We start from the raw sequence: 15038 nt of genomic DNA on the forward strand, positions 1-15038 counted from the left end.
AAGCAGCCTCCAATTGAGATACCTAATCTGCATGCCTTTGATGCAAACAACTTCCTCCCTGTAAGTATTCCCATAATGCAGGACGGCCTAACTTTTAATACCAACTGGGCCACAAGAGTACTTCGATATAGAACCCACAGGCCACACACTGCCTTGTAGTGCGGTGCAGGGGGCAGAGGAGCAAGACCAAAATTTGATGCCCCCTCATGCTGCCTTCCCAAAGCCATTGAAGCAAGGAGCTGGGCTTTGGGAAGGAGGCTTGAGGCTCTGACAGGGTCCTAGAGCCCTCCCACCTCCTTCCCAAAGCTGGGAAAGCGCTAACTAGCTTTGGGAAGAAGGAGGGAGGACTCTAGGACCCTGTCCTAATGCCTCCTTACCTGGCTTTGGGAAGGCAGTGCAAGGGCTGTGGGGCAGTGTTGTCCAAGGTTGCCGGGGGCCACCAAAAAGGCCTTGAGGGCCACATGTAGTCCTTGGGCCGCGTGTTGGAGCACCCTTCCATAATGGTAATTCTTTTCTGCCCAAAAGCCTTCTTAAGATGACTCTGCCACACACAGATGTCCATGCTGTAATGCAAGCTGAACGTCTGGCTAGGGTGGGATTACTAACCTCCGGTATAAAATAAACCTATGGTAATTATGCTCCCTTATTTAATGCTATCTTAGCTAGAAACCAATGTTTTTACCCTGCTGTTTTACATATTGCAAACAATTATCAACCTTGTTTAAATGTATCCTTTTCTGAACTGGCTGGATTTTGTCAGACTAAGTCACCCAAGAACTGAGTGGGAAGATACAGTGTGTGGGGAGTACCTTTCAGACATTTGCACAGCTGTATGGAAATGTTTTCATGAACACCACCCATGCAGCTGGGTTTTAACAACCTAACCATGCTCAGAAAGCCGAGAGTCTTTTTTTAAATCAGAGGTGGCAGATATATATTTATTTCAACAGGTGGTAGCAAACAATGATTTGGAAGCGTTTTAGAATGAGTAGTAAAGTTGGAGTAACTAAGACAATGATCCTCAGCATTTTCATGTGTAGACTAAGTGACACTGGGATGATTTTGAGTCTTGCTTTCCAAGTAAATATGCTGAGGAATGGGTTGCAGTACTAATTTATCAACCACACTGGGGAAAGGGGTCACATAGGAGCAAAATCCAGGTCTGCGACAATGACCCATTCACATAACCCCCATTATGTGACAAAATATGATGAAAGACTGGTTTTGTTCATTGTTTTGTTCAAGTGGACACGCAAACTTGGCTGGCGACACTCGAATAATGGCCTGCATTTTGCAGCGCAGCAAATTGGGATCAGGACGGTTGCCTCTGCAGGCTTTCTTGCTTTTGTTCTGTGGGATTAGAGGAGTTAATCAGAGTGACAGTGACTTCTGACTTTATACTGTTAAAAAGGTCACAAACTTGAGGCTGCATTGTTTTTTTCTGGCCAGCATGCAAAACAATACATGGGAGAGCTTGCAGCATTCGCGTAGCACAGTGCATTCCGCCATGAAATATCAACCAGGAAGAAAATGCCATCTCAAAAGGGTGAGCCAAAGGTCACAGGGTTAGGTTACATTTGTGCTGGTACATCTGGACTATTCATCATGCCATTATTCCCATAACAGGTGATGACACTCTCCCACTTCAGTGTTAGTAATGACTCCAAGATCATAGCTAAAATGCATATGCTCCCTGAATCTGGTCAATTAGATTCTCTGTTCCAAGCTCTTGTCAAGGATCCAGAGGCTGAGCTGTGGAAACTTCAGCCTGTCAGATCCAGGCTGGGGAAACTTAACACAGTAGGCTAACCTACTGGCACCCCCATGCAGGGAATCCTAAAAAAAAAAAAAAATGCTTATTTGGGAAATGCAAAACAAAGCCAAGCATACTACAAAATAAAGGAACACAGGAGAATGTGTCCCACCTCACGACGCCGATTTTGCTTTAGTGATGGTAAATACAACAAATTCAGGGCCAATGCATGAAATTAAGAAGTTACAATATACCAACATAATTGAAATGCTTTCTTCAGTTTCAAAGGCTTGTGTCTATAGTCACGAGTTGCCAAGCAAAATGTGAAGACAAAAAATCAGATGTAATCCCTTTATAGAAAGAAGAACTTCATAACCATATGAGTTAATCAGCAAATATATTTCTTTTATTTCATAATGGGCAGTGCGTTAGACATGGGTCACTGTGAGAGAGGGAGCATGAAAGACAGTTTTCCTGTTAACAAAAAGAAGGTACTGTGGAACCTCGAGTTGCGGACATAATCCATCCCGGAGGCACGTCCGCAACTCGAAGCATTCACACCCAGAAGCACCATGTCTGCGCATGCGCACGGCACAATTTAGCGCTTCTGCGCATGCGCAAGCAGCAAAACCCGGAAGTAACTGTTCCGATACTTCCGGGTTGCCGTGGGACGAAACACGAGGTGTGATTGTATCACTTAGTAGGTAGTGTCTGGGTAGAATGTTTAGCCTACAGCAGACTTAAAAAGATGTGGAATCTATAGTACATACAGGAAACAGAAGACAGATCTGATATAGTGATCCTTTTTCTGCTCCCCTCTTCTTTCAGTCAAGTCTTTTTTGGAGGGGGGAGTGCTCCTAATGGAAGTACTATAGGGCTGGTGTATTTTTTTCTCCTGTTCTGGGTGTGTGTCAGGGGAATGGGAGGGCAGCTCCAAAGCCTTTTCCAACCCCAGCCCCAGAATGCTCCCTTTTTTGGCCTCTCCCATCAGAGCACCAGTGGCAGAAGAGAAACAGCAGCAAACCCTTCCATGGTGGCTGGGATGGGAGTGTGGAGGTATCTGCAGAATCCTATGGCAAGGTCTTACTACTGCCAGCAACTGTGCTGCAGTGTCCTTCACTAGCTGTAGCTTCTGGATCAAATGCAAGGGACGCTCCACACAGAGTGCATTTATCCAATTAAAGCATTTATCCTCTTTTTAAAAATCAATTAAAAGATACTTTTTTAAAAAAAAAAGCCTATCAGGAAAAAAAATTATGTTAGTAGTCTTAAACCAGGAAGGTGCTAATGCAACCTTAATATCCAGGATTATAATTATCTTTTGCCTTGGAAACATCTACCATGTGTCTAATTGCAACCTTTGGAATCTGACACTGACAGTCTGGGCAGCAAGGCTCCCTGCTTCATGCAGACTTGCCCATAGTTCTTCCTTTGTAGTAAGAAGAATCTGAATGTCTGGTGCATCGCTAACCACCTCTAGCTCTGATTAAAACAGCATGAACGTCCATGACATTTGTGCCCGTCAGGCCCGTCATCAAAAGGTGGCGCCCTCTTTGGAACTCGGTGAAGAATGTGTATGAATCATTATTGCTCAGAAAAGTTCCCACGTCAAAGCCTTCCTGCTCAGCCTCATGCACCAGCTCCTGGCTGCTGAAGGCCCCGGCAGCCTCTGTCGGCCCATCTTGCCCGTCAGTTCCGCCACTCAGGAACACGACTTTGTATTCCTCCAGGAAGCTGCCAGCCTCCGTGGACTTGGCTCTGTGCAGCTCCAAAGCCACTCGCAGAGCCAGCTCTTGGTTCCGTCCCCCCTTCCCACTTCCTCGAAGCTGCACGGTGGTTTCTCCCCCGGCGAGAAGGCAAACGGGTCTTCCTGCTTGGGATTCTTGCAAAGCTTTCAAAGCGTCCGTACAGTTCAAGCCCGGGATCGCCAGCTGTGCTTCCAGGCTGGAGAGTGCTGCTTCCACCTTGTCTTTCAAAAGGTAGGTCTGGGCACCTCTCACGGCGCTCAGGCAAATGAGCTGAATCAACAGGCTGTAGAGACGAGCCACTGTGCCGACCTCCCCACACACTGCGTCACTCAGAACCAGGGTCAAGTAACCCAGCTCCTCTGCCTGGCACCGGGCTTCCTCCAAAGCTAACCTGTTTGAGCCAATAACAACGTTGAAGACGTGGGAATAGTCTTTAGGAGTGTTATGTCCTGTGGCAGAGCCAGACAGCACGGTCTGCACAGACTGCGGCAAGGTGTCCAGCATATTGTATTTGGTCAATATGTGAAAACAGTCCTGGACGCTGTGGGAACTGGCAACAGTGGGGCCGCTTGCAATAATGTCCAAAGGATCCCCAATGACATCGGAGAGGATGAGGCTCAATACCTAGAAGCAAGGAAGGCAGGAATGGCTCATTAACGTTCCACTGTGCCTGCTCTGAATTTGAGTCTTAACTGCAAGAGGAGAAGGAGGAGGGCGAGATCCTCCATGCATGCTAATCACACAGGGACTGCAAGATCGTGCGATGACTTGCACAGGGTGTGAAACAGCCCAGAGAGGGGGCTTCCCATCCCATCATAACACTTCGGGAGTAACTGGTTTCAAAGCAGGCACTTTATAGATTCAGCTATAAGTCAAAGAGCCTGCAATCCTAACCAGCGACGCAGAAAGTCAACCCCGCTGAACTCCATAGAATTTATGCTGAGGATTAGGGCTGCAATGTTTAAATAGATTCATGCGTATTTATAAAAACCGCAGATAGCAAGCACCATCTTGAAACAAGGCATTCTCCCTTTAGAGGGAATGCTTCCGATATGACGCCTGCTGCAGCACGTGCGCATTGCCTAAATACAAAGTATACTCGAGAGCTGTGCGCAGATGAACGTAATAGATTAATTTGGCATTTCTCAACCTGGAGGCCACAGCACTGTTTCAGGTGGCTGCCCTGTCGCCATCCCTTCCAGGAAGTTGGAGGCACTGCCATGAGCTGGCTGCCTTTCTCCGCTTACCACTGCAGCTGCACCAAGGGAGGAGGGCGAGGGGAAGCAAATGGCTCGAGCTACGTTATCATCAAGCATCGTTACTGACCAAGGAGCAGCCAGCAGCCTCTTTCCTCCTCCTCCTCCTCCTGGCCCAGGTGGAAGATGGTATTGCCAGCAGCTGCTGCCCCAGTCCAGCAATCATTATGGAGTGGGACAAGCTTCTTCTTTACCATCACCCTTGGCTAACATGCTGCTCCTGCAGGACTGCTCTCCAGTGAAGCTGGACCCAAAGGCAATGCCTTTTGAATCCCACTGTTGCTGCAGTATGAGGAAGTGTGAAACAGTGTTGGTATCAAGGCATAGCTATGCAGGTACCAGCAGTGGCAGTGAGTCCTGCAGAAGCAGGCATCACAGCAGCAGAGGGTGAGGGGGGAAAGGATAGTGACAAGGTGGCAGTGAGGAAAGCTAGACGAGGAGGAGAAGGGCTCTCAGTCTGCAGAAAGACTCTCGATCAGGGTTCATCCTATTAAAACAAATGGCTACAATCATTCACATTCATTTATCCTGCATGTCTTCTGCAAAAATTGGAAGTGAATGACCCAGCCATGTCTTTAAACACTGCACTGAATACATCAGCCGCGCCACTGGTGAGCAACTGCCTTTGAAAATGACTCCAAAAGTGGCAATCTCTTTCCCACCACTCAGACAGAATTGATTTCTGCCCTTCGCTTTTATTTGAGAAACAGCTGACCCTTCCCAGTCCATGATTAAAAAACATATATTAATGTATAAGACTTCTGGAGTTGTTAAATATGAAAGGTACTTTACCCTCCCTGCCTCTTACCCCCAACCAACTATGTGCAAATTGTGTGAAATGTGAATTAAGAACTAGGAATATACCTAATTCGCATAATCCACAACTGCTGTATAAATTGGGATTTTGCTTGGATACTTTGGGATTTTTAGCACAGAATTCCATTATCCTGCTAAAGTGGTCTGTTCAATAAAGAGACCCTAATCTATTGCTTCTTTTGCATTCATTCATTTAAAAAGGAAACTTCTGAGCTCTCATGGTTATGAAAAGGCAGTGTAAAAAAATATGGAATAATCCTCTGGTAATGGCTTCAGGGCTTTAAAAAAAGGTTCCCCCAAGGTTGGGGTTCTGCTAATTTCCAGAGGGGCACATTTTTTTAGGGATTGGGAGACAACATAGTACACTCCAATTGCTGCTGGACTACATCTCCCATCACCCCTGACCTTAGGCCATGAGGACTTCAACTGATTGGAAGTTGGGAGTCTAGCAACGTCTGAAAGGCACCACGTTAGCTTGTCCTACTTTAGTGGCTTTTAAATACCCCGTTGCCTCTCCATTCCCCCACCATCCTCCTTCCTTTCCAAGCTCAGCCTCACTCCTGCACAAACAAAGGGAAAGGGGGGGGAATAAGAAAAGAAAAGCAGACATATTTTAAAAAGACTTCCTCTCTGATTTGTGTGTGTGATTACATAGTTCATTCTGGGTGTGTAATTTGGGGTTTACCACTTCACTGTCCACAGAGTCTTGAGTGCAATACGGAAGCAGATCTCTCCTGAGTGCTAAGCAGACAGATGTTGGTCATCTTTCAAGGTCAGTAGCCCACCATTCCTCAGGTGCTTTTTGACTACCTGCCATCTTCTCTTCAGCTCCACTGAAACTGAGCTGACCAAGTTTATGCTCACTGATGTTAAGGAGGGCAAAACAGCAACATAAACAGCAAACAAACAACTTGCCCACTCCTTCTCCACTTCAAGTCTATCCATGCCACCCACATCTGACCTGGAGTTACAAAAGATGTTCCTTTCTAAATGTTCACAGAGTTGCTGGGCAAAACAAAATCGAAAATTCTTTCTAGTAGCACCTTAGAGACCAACTGAGTTTGTTCCTGGTATGAGCTTTCGTGTGCATGCACACTTCTTCAGATACCTTGCTGGGCAAAGTCAGACAGCATCTCATACCCACCTGGGCAGGATAGGCGGCCCGTGCCAACCCCCCACCTTTCAACAAGGAGAGGGCCTTTCGGATGGTGTTCAGCTCGTGAATGGTAGCTCCCTTTGAAGCAAGTAACCTGGTGATGGTTTCCTTCTCTTCCAGGGTGACTGGCGGGATGGGCGCAGGTAAAAGTGCTGACCCTCCTCCTAAAATGCAAGAGAACTTCACAGTCAGTACATTTTTACACAGCGGGGCTCCTTCTCATGACCACATACAGAGCAGTCCTGTATCAGAAAGAGAGCAATGGGAGACATTTTGCAGGCAGCTTTCCCCTTTCCCTTGCACTGGAAGCATATTTTTTTCCTAATTCTTTTTCAGCTGCATGCACAGCTTATTGGAATGACAACTGGGAGTGCTTTTATACCAACTGGTTGAAGCAAAGATCCGCATAAAGACTCCTGAATGCATTAGTCCTCCTTCTCAAACATACATCACTGTTTCATCAACGACTCAGTACAGTTCTGAACCTGTAAAATCACAGCATAAGTAACTCCAGCAACTAATGGAGAAACGGTAAAAGACTGGACAAGCTCTTTGTCCTTCAGCTGATACCGAAGGAAGGTGTTTAAATATGAACGTCAAGACAATCAGTTTTATAATGTGTAAGAAAAGGTTTGGGAAATGATGGCGGAGGCAATATAGTCTGAAGGACAGAGGGATCGCTATGGTGAGTGGTGATTGACAGGAATCTGCAGAAAGATTGTCCGGGGGGAACAGGAGTGCGCAGTGGGGGAGAAACAGGAAAGAAAAGATGAGAAAGTGAATGAGAAAGAAAATTGCTGCTTTCAGGGATAAGGAACGAGGCAGAGGCTGAAAGTGAATGGGAAAAGAAAAAGGAGGGAGATATAGCAACACTGGTATAACAAAGGTGGGGGAGGAGGGTGGAATGAGAGAAGAAGTCAAGGATCAAAAAGAGAAGACAAAAAAGGTGATGATACAGGTCATTGTGAAGAGGAGCCTTCCAATGAGACAAACAGGAACCTTCATTCAAAAGTGTGATGGAAAGAAATCTAACATTTGTAACACCACCAGAAAAAAGACGAGCCTTTTCCACTGATTCTTAGAGGCCTCTTTGGATAGCTTATACCTGACCTGTAGAGGACCTTCCAATGCACAGGCCACCATCTCCTGCCACTCAGCCAAAATATGGGCCAAAATATGTGGCTGGAGGAGAGGTGGCTGGAAGGCAAAGCTGGATTTAGGGTGTCCTAGGTCCCAAGATGGTGAGGAATGTTTTAGTGATGAATAGAAGTCAGCAAAAGCATTCTAGAACAGCACTTTTGTCTTTGGATTTTGTGGGGGGGGGAGAGATGCAAAGCTGTTTAAAAGAAGCTGAACTGATTTGTCTTTGAGGGAACTGGTTTGCTGAACGAGCGGTGAGAACATTTGCACGAACATATTGGTAAAAAGGATGGCGGGAGTGTCCACATCTCTGACCTCCTTTGTAGCCACGAGCAGGGCTCATTTCCTCTGCTGCCACCTTTCCATTTCTGTCTCTGTAAGTCAGGTGGAACTAAACGGTGGGGTGGCCTTCCAGATGTTGTTGGACTCCAACCCCGAGCAACATCTGGAAGGCCAAAAGTTAGCCACCCATGAGGCAAACCAAGGCAGCCAAGCACCACCATCTGCTGACAATTCTTCAGTACCACCAACTCCATGTGATCAGACGAGGATGGGGGAGGCCAGCTCAGCTATGAAGCTCAACGGGGGAACTTGGGCTAGTCACTCCCTCACCCTAACCTGTTGTGAGGATAAATGGGAGTGAGGAAGAATGATGGCTGTTCCCCTGAGCTTCTTGGAGGAAAGGTAGGATATAAATGCTAGCTAGCAAGCAAGCAAGCCACACCAGATACCATTTTGTCCGTGTCCCAGTAGCTAGGAGGGAGACCTGCTCTACATAGGTGTGGTTGCATGTTATTCTTGCCCCTTGCTTCTCTTTCAGGCCAGACCAAACGTAGTTCAGGAAAGACTTGAGAAAGAAGAATGATCCCAGACAAGGCTGTCAAATGTAAAGCCTGGGGGCTTTATTAGACTTCTTGTGGTCTTCACAGCGTGGCCTGCGGCATCCTACCCACTCCACACAAATTATTCATCCAAGGCTCTGGGGCTAGGGAGCAACACTCCTGCCAGGGCAAGTGGCTGTTACCACATGCGCTTTGCAGCAAGCCTCTTCCACTATTCCCTTAAATTAGCAGCTCAGATGTCAGGAGGGTGGCGTGTACAGGAGAGTGCACACGCATGAAGCAGAACAGAGTGCAGAACGGACAGCTTGTTGGCATTTGCAGCTGAGAAGCAAGGGTGCGGAATAGGCAGCAGTGGCCCACAGAGAAATTTGCAGAGGAGGAGTCGGGTGACAACAGGGGATATTTAGACAGGCAAGGTGCAGGGGAGTGGGGTCTTGGAAGGGTTGCTGGGTGCTGAAGTCTGGTTAAAGGAATTCCAACTGGGGCAGTGCTTGCCAAAGAGATTTTGTTATGCAGATGGAGTGGAAGGAAACTGGTGCTAGACGGCAGACAGTATTTTTAGAAGTTAACCAGCAGACCAGCTACTCCCCGTGCATTAGAGTAGGGGACTTTTCAGTAGATGGTTATGGCTCCTGGGAACCTGCCGGAGGGTAGAGAGTTTGCCCTGTAATCTGTTTGAATTTGCCACCCCTTGATTTACAGAGGGAACAGTTTGCCAGGAGAGAACGAGCAAAGTAACACTAACGCAGCGCAGAGCAATCTTCGTTGTTTTATTGACCTCGTTCATAGCGAAGAGTGCGTAAAAAAACAGCACCAGGCTATGCAAAATAGAGAAATGAAGTGAAGTGCAGATAAAAGCTTGTGGCAAGTGACACAAGGGATGGGAAAGGGAGGAAGAAAAACAGCTCAAGCACCAGACGTACTTGCAGCCCGCATGACGGATGTGCGATCACAACTAACAGGACCACCACAGAGAGATATGATCAAGAGGATGTGAAAAAAGTAGAGGGCAATCTTGTACACAGAGTCAGCTCAAGAAGCTACCATTAAATGATAATGCTCTGAGATTTGAGACACAACATCTGGCAAATATGACAAACCAGAGAAACCACTAAGTAGGCATGACATTCTTCAGTCACCAGCAATCCAGTCAAGAGTAGCCAGAGAGGGAGCGTTCTCTTAGATGGGAGTTTTGAACCAGCTTCCAGAAACACAGAGCTGGCTACAGTAGGCTTTGAGGGTCTAGAACCATTGCCCAATAAAAAGGCAGCCAAAGGGCAAGGAGATTCCCATCATACAACACTTTCATTCAGGTAATCCATTTTGGATTGGTGTTGTAGAATCCGGAACTCTCTCTCCCAAGCATGGCAGATGGCTTGTAACTGTGAAATGGAGGGACGCAGCTTCCAGGGACCCACAGTGGATAATGGAAGAATTTAGCTCCCTGTTTGAGTTGATTTGGAAACACTGAGGAATGGTCATGGGAACATTTGTATGTATTTATATGTATGTATAAATGTATGTTGGTATGTATGTTGGTATGTATGTATGTATAAAATGCAATGTATTTCCATGGTAAGAATCAGTGGATGTTTCTGCACATGAGCAGGGAGGAGTACTTTGGAAGCCACCTTCTCCCCACTAAGTTCCCTAACAATTGCTCTGGTCTAACCTCCACATATTAAAATATTATCAGGTGTCCAGGCCAGTATTCTTAGTTGGTGCCTCCCAGAACTGGAATTTCTTCCCTCCTGCAGGCCACACAAATCTCTTGACCTAGTTTATTCATACTTTCTCTGTGTTAAGGAAATACTGGAGTTATGTTTGGGTTGTGGGATATCTGTGCTTTACTACTTTATATTGCTAAATTTAAATGTTTTACCTGCCCTAATATTTAATAATAGCATATAGCAAACATCAGTACTTAAAATAAAATAACTTACTGCACTAGTATCAAGTATGTACAGCTATACAAATTTAGTTGAAATGCATTCTGAATGATGCGCAGATAAGTTGCCTCTTGTTCTATCCTTCTTTTGCCCCTGCCACAACCACTGCTCATCCATTTCTGTGCCATAAACTTTGCATTACCACAAATTTGGCATCCATAATGGTGGCAGACACAGCAGGAGTAGGTCTACAATCTGAAAAAGTTCATACGGGGAAACCAGGTACAGCAGTTCTTCTGAGCCATATAAGGTTTTAAAGGTCAAAACTAGCTCTTGAATTGCACCCAGAAAAACACAACAACCTGGCAGTCAGTGCAGTTGAGCCAGAATCGGTGCAATATGCTCGTGTCCTCCTAGTTACTAATTTCACTGCTGCATTCTGCACTAGCTGTAGCTTCGAAACCATCTTCAAGGGCCAGCTCTGTGTACAATGCACTGCAGTAGTGAACCTGGAGGTTGTCAGAGCATACACAGCATAAGCCAGGCTACTCTCACTCACAGCTGGCTACCAGCCACAGCTAGCAGAAGGCGCTCCCATGACAGTGCTGGATTCAAGAATACTTGGGGCTGCACACCTGTTCCTTTAAGGGAAATGTAAGCTCATGAACAACTGGAGGCATTCCACTCATTGAGACAGAGGAAGTGGTCCACTAACAGACTTATCTGGATTGAGCTTCAGTTTGCTGGCTCTCATCTAGTCCATCACCAAGGCCAGCACATCCACTGCCACATCTACTGGGGTGGGGGTGGGGGGAGCAGAGGTCGCGTGTCATCGCATCCGGAACAACAGCATGGGGGGGGGGGATAAAAAGCGACCATGTAAAACTCACATCGGAGGCTTCATGCGTCTTAAAAAACATCCCCCAGCACCAATTCCTGAATCTGGCCATCAAGCAGCTCCCCTGCTTCCAACTCAGAGACACTAAGGAAGCCATAGTTAATGGAATCGAAAACTGTCAGGAAATCAAGGAGTCACGTGGAACACACTCCCCCTGCCTCCCTCCCAAATGTAGGGGAACCTACAGACAACCAAGGCAGTTTCAGTGACAAAACCAAGCCTGAACCTTGTATGAAACTGACCTAGGAAACCAGTGTCATCCAAGATATGACTGAAGTGCCAGCACAACTTTTTTAGGCCAGCTTCCATCTACAGGGCAGTAACACAATCTGTGGGTGAATCACAGAATTGCAAGAGTTGGAAGGGACCCAGAGGGTCATCTACTCCAACTCCCTGCAATGCAGGAATCCTGCCCACAGCCATCCCTGTTTGGGCTTGAACCACCAACCTTCTGGTTAACAGCCAGACCCACTGACCCACTGCACCACACTCAGCATGCAGCAATACAACAATCCATATAATATGAAAAGCTACAGGCTTGCTGATATCACCTAAGCTCCTTGTGAAAAGGCAAGTTTCATGACTGCACATGAATGCAAAATTAAAAATAAAATATAGAGAATATTTCGTTTTCTTCTCAACTCTTCAGAGCAGCTCCCAGACACATTTCTTTAAACCCTGCTCTATGTAGGCTCAGTGCGCCCTGCCAATTCCACAGCACTTTAGAATAGCATTGCTTTTGCGTTTCGTGGTTCAGGGCTGCCATCTCCTGGAGAAAGTGTACCTTGCCACCTCAAGTGCATGCGAGTGTTGTGAGAAACAAAGGCAAGAGTGGCGCTTCGAGAGAGCCAGGAAACATCAATGCAAGAACAGAGATCTAACGCAGAGATTAATCGCGAAGTGAGACCCGCAGATCTCAACTACTTTAACAAGAAAGGTTGAGGCGGAAGACTGAAACAGAGAAAGAAAGAGAACAACTGACGAAGATCACATAGCAAAATCTATTTCAGCAGAGTAATTTATTGATGCGGAGACTTAAAACTAAATGTTAGCATTCCACATTACGCTTTCGTCCACACCAGCAGGATTCCCAAAATGCAGCTTTCCTTAAGATGGAGGAACAGAGGACAGATGGCAGACAGGACTACCTGGGTCAACAGTGACACTGTTTCCAAAGCAAGTAGATAGAGAGAGGAGAGGAAAATGCAATTATCCTGCTGCTAGAAGAGCACATTCGAACACACAAGCTACGAAGCTGCCAGCAGCGTGGGAGTCACACTGGGAACAACTCTGAGCCACTTTACCGCTCCAGTTCTGCTTTCTTTGCACAGACAAATTGACTAGTTTGTTAGGTAAGCTTGTGCATGGCTTCTTCCCTTCACAAGTGGGAAGAAAAATATATATAAATCAGATCAGAAAAAGGGGAAAGAACAGTAAGGAAGCCAATGGAGGAAGGGAGGACAGGCTCTCTCCGTAAAACCCGAGCCCCTGTCCTGGGATCCTAAGGCATTACCTGAGATCAGCACCAGAAGAAGGTCCCCAGCTGTCAGGCCCTCGGCCAAATCCTGGATAGCAGTGGCTGCCTTCAGAGCTGCTCTGTCAGGAAGGTTGTGCTTAGCTCCTTCCATAACTTGGATGCGGCTCTGGGGCTTCAGCAACATTGCCCTGCAGGGGTTAACAAAAGATGAACAGGTTCTCTTCTGGCACATGCTTGGCCTACCATTGAAAACCTCTGCAAACGAAGAGCTACAGGCAGTTCCTTCCTGAACTGCTCTGTGAGGTGCAATCATTTTTATAGATCCATTGCCCAGTAGGCTGACAGTTGCTCGGCTCTGAGGCCTGACAGTGTCGTACCCTCAAGAGCTAGGAGGTCCTAAATGAAATTTAATCACCCTCCCACAGGGCCCTGCTTCCTCACACCCTACTCTAGGATTTTATTATTTTAACAAAACGTGGACTAGAAATGCCCTTAAGAATCCAATACCTCCTTCCTGTGTGCTGCAGAGTTTCTGGATGCCTTGAGGAACACTAATTACTCCCCGGACGAGGTAGTCTCCGAGGATGTCCTCTGCCGCAGCTGCCATGCCCAGAACAGCCTTCCCAAAGCCGACCAGATACAAGTTCCTCCTCAGTTCAAAAGGCCGACCGTGCAACACGAGCCTCGGGCATTCGCCTGTCTCCAAGACCAGGGCCCTTTTCAGCATAGGCCCCGGCAGGACTCTGGCAACAGCGCAGCGGAATAAATGAAGCCCATGCTCCTGGAGGGCCATGTCGAGGGAAGCTGCCTCACGGGTGGAGCGAGCCGTGGAGCGCCAGCAAGCTCTGCCCAACAACAGGCCAACCCTTAAAGAGAGAGGCCATGGCCCAAGTTGTTAACCAGCCACAGTGTATCTGCAACAAGGGACAGGGAAAATTTATATTTTGAGCCACACTAAGAAATCAGGGGGCGAAGAAAGAGACAGAGGACAGGTGGTGGGTTTTTCCTCCACTCCTAACTTACCATCTCACAGAAGCTCTGCATGTACTCTTGCCTCAGCCTCTACAACTGAAGTGCCTACTCACTACCCCCTGGGAAAGTCCAGAGGTCTTCTCGTCTACCCAATTTGATGGATCAAGCGAGGAAGTTAATAATTTACGGAGCAGGGCTTGCTTGAAGTCATTTGCCTTCCCATTAGGTAACTAGACAAACTAGATGAGGCAAGTTAAGTAAAACGGTATATTTAGAAAAGAACGGTATACCAAACTGCCTTCTCCTACACCAGAAGCAGAGTGGGGGTAGACAGGAAGGTACGAAGCCGGTGCTCTGTGATGTTAGGGTTGCAAAATGAGAAGCTAAGGAATGGAAAGGATCGAGCTAGCCAGGGAGCTCAGTCTTTGGAGAATGAGGGGAAAAACAAGGAGCTTCAATGTCCCCACCCAGTTTTTGATCTGTAACCACAGCTACTCTACAGTAACATAACGCTGGGGCAGGAGGTAACTCGGAAGGGTCCAGAAGCCAAGAGTCCACACATGGTGATAGAACAATGGAGTCTTCCTACACTGAAGCAGGGGTGAGGAAACTGTGGCCCTCCAAATATTAATGGACTACAACTCCCACTGATCTTGAGCATTGGCCATGCCAGCCGAGGCTGATGGGACTGGGAGCATGGGCAGACTTTGGTCTTTCAAATTTCTGTGAGGCCCTGTGCTAGGCCAAAATTTGGTGTCCCTCTCTCTCTGCCTCTCCTTCTACTCATCATAGTTGCAGCGCCCTGAAGCGCCCCCAAGGCTCAGCGCCCAGTGCGGTGGAACCGGTTGCACTGCCCTAAATCCGCTTCGGAGGGTGGCAGGTTGCTTGCCCCCTACAATAAAGGGTGCCCTTTCAGAGCAGATGAACCGTCTTTTACCTCCTCCCCTTCCCTGAGTTGTAGTTTTACTTGTCAGGAGGGAACAATAGTTTTGTGTTGCTTTTGTAGTATCCATCTGTAAATGAAGAGGTTGAAACAGGTGGCAAAAAGGCAGGCCCTGCTAGCTGCTAAGCAACAGAAGCCTCCAAAGACA

The 15038-nt window shown here is 47.1% G+C and overlaps 1 protein-coding gene across 1 annotated transcript; it reads right to left on the bottom strand.

The window, feature by feature from the left end:
• Positions 1-3072: 3072 nt before the first annotated feature.
• GLYCTK (glycerate kinase) lies at positions 3073-13885 on the bottom strand. Its single transcript, XM_033140669.1, has 5 exons — positions 13483-13885; positions 13268-13271; positions 13012-13163; positions 6718-6893; positions 3073-4125 (listed from the first exon to the last, which is right to left on the bottom strand). Exons 1-5 carry the CDS (start codon positions 13766-13768, stop codon positions 3220-3222), a joined length of 1524 nt encoding a protein of 507 aa, XP_032996560.1. The 5' UTR covers positions 13769-13885; the 3' UTR covers positions 3073-3219.
• Positions 13886-15038: the final 1153 nt, after the last annotated feature.

This window comes from Lacerta agilis, chromosome 2 (assembly GCF_009819535.1).
Source record: "Lacerta agilis isolate rLacAgi1 chromosome 2, rLacAgi1.pri, whole genome shotgun sequence".
In the NCBI taxonomy this organism is placed as follows: domain Eukaryota; kingdom Metazoa; phylum Chordata; class Lepidosauria; order Squamata; family Lacertidae; genus Lacerta; species Lacerta agilis.